This window comes from Lactuca sativa, chromosome 8, assembly GCF_002870075.4.
Source record: "Lactuca sativa cultivar Salinas chromosome 8, Lsat_Salinas_v11, whole genome shotgun sequence".
Lineage (NCBI taxonomy): Eukaryota > Viridiplantae > Streptophyta > Magnoliopsida > Asterales > Asteraceae > Lactuca > Lactuca sativa.
In genome coordinates, this window is record NC_056630.2 from 111,201,957 (window position 1) to 111,207,170 (window position 5,214).

The 5,214-nt window shown below is 33.9% G+C and overlaps 1 protein-coding gene across 1 annotated transcript; it reads left to right on the forward strand.

The window, feature by feature from the left end:
* The first annotated feature begins 1,680 nt into the window (after window positions 1–1,680).
* LOC111893166 (sugar transport protein 8) lies at window positions 1,681–4,367 on the forward strand. Its single transcript, XM_023889230.3, has 4 exons — window positions 1,681–1,822; window positions 2,108–2,427; window positions 2,672–3,295; window positions 3,388–4,367. The coding sequence occupies exons 1-4, from the start codon at window positions 1,681–1,683 to the stop codon at window positions 3,823–3,825; spliced, it is 1,524 nt and encodes a 507-aa protein (XP_023744998.1). The 3' UTR covers window positions 3,826–4,367.
* Window positions 4,368–5,214: the final 847 nt, after the last annotated feature.

Here is a 5,214-nt window from a genome sequence, read left to right on the forward strand (position 1 = left end):
TCAAAACACGGATCGGTGTCATTCAACCTTTAGCGGCGACACCAAAGTGGCGACTCTTTAATATGTCGCCGCTATTGGTGTCGCCGCTAAAGACTGAATTTCTTGTAGTGAATTATAATATAGGGTATAAACACAAAACTTAAAAAAAATGAAGAGATGAAAGTTATATTTTATAAAATTTAAAATCAATGAGGTTAAAGTGACATTAAAAAAAGTAAAAAAAATAATAATTATTTTATAAAGTATTTTAAAAGATAAAAAATAATAATATGTAATTTATAAAAATAAAGAGGTTGCAATCGTGAGTACAAACTTCCATCGAAATCTTTATTCTAATAAAAGAGTAGCTCTTTTGTCATGTGTCACCATGTTAGACATTGTAATTAATATCATGATACTTGTCAACTATTGACACTTGTAATTAATATCATAACACTTGTCAATCTATTAATTGTTCATTTCAAATTTCAAATTTCAAAATTTAATCATATTTTAATTACATTAAATTAATAATATTAGAATTAAAATAAAATAAAATTTATACCAATTATAATAAAATAAAATTTATACAAATTATAAGATGATATATTTTACGTATTTATATGAATCAACGATTATAATTTTATATATAACTAAAAAAATATATTTTATTTAATAAGTTATTTAAAATTATTAATTAATAGTTTTGAGTTTTTATTTAGAAAGTTTAATTAATTTTGTAACCGTGATTATTACGATTTATAAACTAGTTAGTATATAATATAATAGGTAAATTATAACATGTTCATTGCTTTGACAAAGAATTTTTGAATGTTGTATCTACGACTGTGAGACACGTTCTGAAATTCTTTCAAGGTAATTCAAATGATCCAAATTATCTATCACAGATAATGTTTATGAGTAGGCCTAAATTGCTAATTGAGAAAGTCTCTTATTACTAAAAATTTCAAAAAAAACTAATTCTTTTAATTGATTGGTAATTGGCAACAATGTTTTGAAAAATTTAAAACCAAAGATGCACGTAAAAGTAGTTATTTGAGTTAATAATTTGTCTTTAGTTTCCTAGTTTATGAATAAAAAAATATTTAAATTAAAATTTTATATACCTTATTTGGTTTATCCGGTAAATTTGTAAATTAATCGGGTAACTCAAAATCGAATAATCAAAAACTAATTAAACCGATCCTTTTTTTGGTTTGGTTAAGATTGATTTTAAATTATCTAAACACTAGTTAAACTAGATTGAATAAACCGAAATCTGATTAAACTGAAAGAAAAAATCCCAAATTAATTTTATGTACTCGACTTTGTTAAGAGGTTTTACAGATAGTAAACAAATGAAAAGAAAAATAACTCTTTTTTACTTGAAAAATACAATAAAAGTTAAGGTTCTCAAAATCCTAAACTTGGAACTGAATGAATAGTTGAAGGTCAAAAGATGTAATTAACTTTAAGATGTAATCTAATCCGGAAACATTTTGGAACTGCCTTCTATGGATTAATCCATGTTGCAAACGTAGAGAAATTTAAGGGATAAGGATTTGACACTTTCGGATAATATCACAGAAAGTTTCCACTTACTATCTATAAGTACGGCTTCTCTAAACAAACTACAACACACACCAGACACACAACACACAACACACACACAACAGACAACAATCACAATTAATTAACACAATGCCTGCCGTAATGAGCGTCAACGGCAGCAGCTCCGGCGGCCCCGGTGACATACCAGCCAAGCTCACCGCCCAAGTACTTGTATGCTCCATCATCGCGGCCTTCGGTGGCCTCATGTTTGGTTACGACATTGGCATTTCAGGTCATTCCTCGTTTACGTTTTCATAACAAACCCTAAAGCTACATCCAGAATCATTCATTTTCATTTTACAGCTTACGTACGTACGTACCCTTATATATTGATTAATGAATTATTGGATCAGATGATCCATCGATCTCTTATTCAACCCATCATTTCCTTAGATTTCGACGAATGCATTATCAGATAGATCACAGATCGGATGTGATTTCTCACGCATGCATAATAATTATTTCATTTCTATTTTTTTTTTTTATCATTTCTTAATTTGATTATTGTTATATGTAGGAGGGGTGACATCCATGGATGAATTCTTGGAGGAGTTTTTTCCACATGTTTACGTGAAAAAACACCATGCAAAAGAAGATAACTACTGCAAATTCGACGATCAATATCTCCAGCTTTTCACATCTTCTCTCTACCTCGCGGCGGTGGTTTGCAGTCTTTTCGCATCGAAATGTTGTAAAAGATATGGCCGGAAACTCACCATACAGCTGGCGTCGTTGTTCTTTCTGGCCGGTGTCATTCTCACCGCCTGTGCCGTGAACCTCGCCATGCTCATCTTTGGTAGGCTTTTTCTCGGCGCCGGTGTTGGATTTGGTAACCAGGTAAATACAAGCATACTATATAACACCCTAATTAGTTTCATCGAATCAACAACATTTAATTTATCTTAAAAATATAAGCTGAATATCATCCTAATTTAGATTGTATCCAAGAATATTGATTCGAGCAATACAATCTTTTTTCATTTCTGAACATCGTGATGCTGATTTGGTGACAATCTTTGCTTTGGTAAACACATTGTTTTGTGGGACTAGCTACTTTAGCACTTGACTTTTATATATACAGGCTGTGCCATTGTTCATATCAGAGATTGCTCCGGCAAGGTATAGAGGTGGCCTAAACGTCTGCTTCCAGCTGCTAGTGACGGTGGGTATCTTATGTGCAAGCATTGTTAACTATTTCACCGCAACCCACCCACATGGATGGAGGATTTCATTAGGTGGCGCAGCCATTCCAGCTCTTTTTCTTGCAATTGGATCCTTACTAATCGTGGAGACTCCTACAAGTCTTATTGAGCGTGGAAATCCACAACAAGGGCTTGAAACTCTTCAAAAGATCCGAGGGGTTCAAGATGTGCAAAAAGAATATGATGAAATAGTAAATGCAACGGAAATAGCGAAGCAAATCAAGCATCCATTCAAGAACTTAATGAAGCGATCAAGTCGACCTCAGCTTGTGGTCTCGATGGTCCTTCAATTGTTCCAGCAGTTTACTGGCATTAATGTGATCATGTTTTATGCACCCGTTTTGTTTCAAACAATGGGGTTTGGGAGTGATGCATCGCTATTGTCGGCTGTTACTACTGGGTGTGTTAATGTGTTGGCTACATTGGTGGCAGTTTTTGGGGTTGATAAGTTTGGAAGAAGGTTCTTGCTTATTGAAGCTTCGATTCAAATGCTTATTGCACAGGTATGTACATGTCTTCGTTCAACAGAAAACCCAAACCCTAACTGATCATATTATAAGAGTTTTAACTTTTTTTTTATTGTTTGATTTCACAGAGTATTACAGGAGGAATACTTGCAGCATTCTTGAAATCTACGAATGTTTTACCAAAGAAATATTCATATCTAGTGCTATTCTTGATATGCTTTTTCGTATCTGGTTTTGCATGGTCATGGGGTCCTTTAGGGTGGTTGATTCCTAGTGAGATATTTCCATTAGAGACCAGAACGGCTGGTTTCTTTTGTGCAGTTAGCATGAACATGATCTTCACCTTCATTGTGGCTCAAGCTTTTCTAACAACACTTTGTCATATGCGTGCTGGAATCTTCTTCTTCTTCTGTGGGTGGATTGTGATAATGGGGATTTTTGCTTATTCCTTTTTGCCGGAAACCAAAGGTGTCTCAATAGATGAAATGAACGATAAGGTATGGAAAAAGCATTGGTTTTGGAAAAGATACTTCAGGGAAGATCCTGATCAACACGACAAGCCTTGATCATAATTGTAGGATGTTTTATGTCGTTTCAGATTTTTTTTTCTTTTATATTATCGTAAATTTATTTTTATTTTTGTCAGAACTCTTTAATGGCTTCGTGGTGTTTTTGGATAAAATGTTTTTAGACTTGTGGATTCGTAGTATATGTTTATGTTCTTTTTACTAGTTTTCGTTTTTATGTGTTTATTAATGTTTATTTTTTGCTATACTTTATTACAAAATGACATTGATAAATACTCACATGCATGCTAAATCCGTAACATAACTAAAATGTGACATTGATAAATACTCACATGCATGCTAAATCCGTAACATAACAAAAATGTGAATCTAAGGGTAGAGGGACTCATACCTCCCAACCAATTCAATGAGCTTCATATCAGTTTTCTCTCTTTTTCTTTCATTCATCTTTCCCAACTTACAATACATGAAAATCCTACTCTACAAGAAAACGCAAGCATTAGCGGCGACAAACAACTTCCGCATTCTTTGTCGCCACTAAAGGTGTATGTCGCCACTAATGGCTACACGTTATCGATCCGTGTCAACAACTGATGTGAAATCATAGCCGTTGATTTAGTCCTAATACATCGCAAGGAAATCCACATCGTCTTGAACCTTCAGCAGCAACGCCTTTATCGGCGATAACTTCACCACTATTACTTGAAAATATATCGGCAAAGATTGCCTCCAATGTTGTCGCTGCTATTATCCCTTCCATCACCGCAACTGGTAGCCGTCGCCGCTAATACGTGTCGCAGATAATATATTTCGTTTTTTCCCGGTTCAATCATGCGATTGCCCCGTTTTCCCTTCTGTCGAAAATTGTTGCGACTGTGACCTCCATTACCTCCATCAAAAGTTTCCATCGGCATCCAAGACAACGCCGTCCCAAACGACATCACTGGTGACCCACCCTATCACCGGCGACGTCAATCAACGACGTTTCAAGACATTTTCGACGACAACTAGCTGTGAGTTTTTCCAGTTTTTTTTTTCTTCTCTATTTTGCTTTTTTTTTTCCTCCTCTATCCCACTAAATGTAAATATTGATTAAAGAAATTTCGATATCTTGATGTATATTTCCGGAATATTAAGATCTACCGCAACCACCACTTTGTGGCTGGAAATTGCCATCATAGCCACCACAAAAAAGGTTTTTTCTGGTTATTTTATATATTGTGTATGTATGATGTGGATTCTTATGTGTATGATGCATGTATGTGTGTATATTTTTTTGTAAGTGTATGATGGATGCATATGTGTAATATGTTGGTGGTTTTAATATTTGTTTGTGTATGGAAACTATAATGCTATAATGAAAAAAAATTAAATAAAAAAAACAAAGTAGGTTGCTATAATGGAATGTGTATTGCTTTTGTATATGTG

What these genes read in the sequence shown, in the direction of transcription:
- LOC111893166 (XM_023889230.3), top strand. Translation starts at nt 1,681, where the DNA reads ATGCCTGCCGTAATGAGCGTCAACGGCAGCAGCTCCGGCGGCCCCGGT. An exon ending in TTACGACATTGGCATTTCAG is followed by an intron (nt 1,823 to 2,107) that starts GTCATTCCTCGT and finishes TGTTATATGTAG; the next exon opens with GAGGGGTGACATCCATGGAT. An exon ending in TTCAAATGCTTATTGCACAG is followed by an intron (nt 3,296 to 3,387) that starts GTATGTACATGT and finishes TTGATTTCACAG; the next exon opens with AGTATTACAGGAGGAATACT.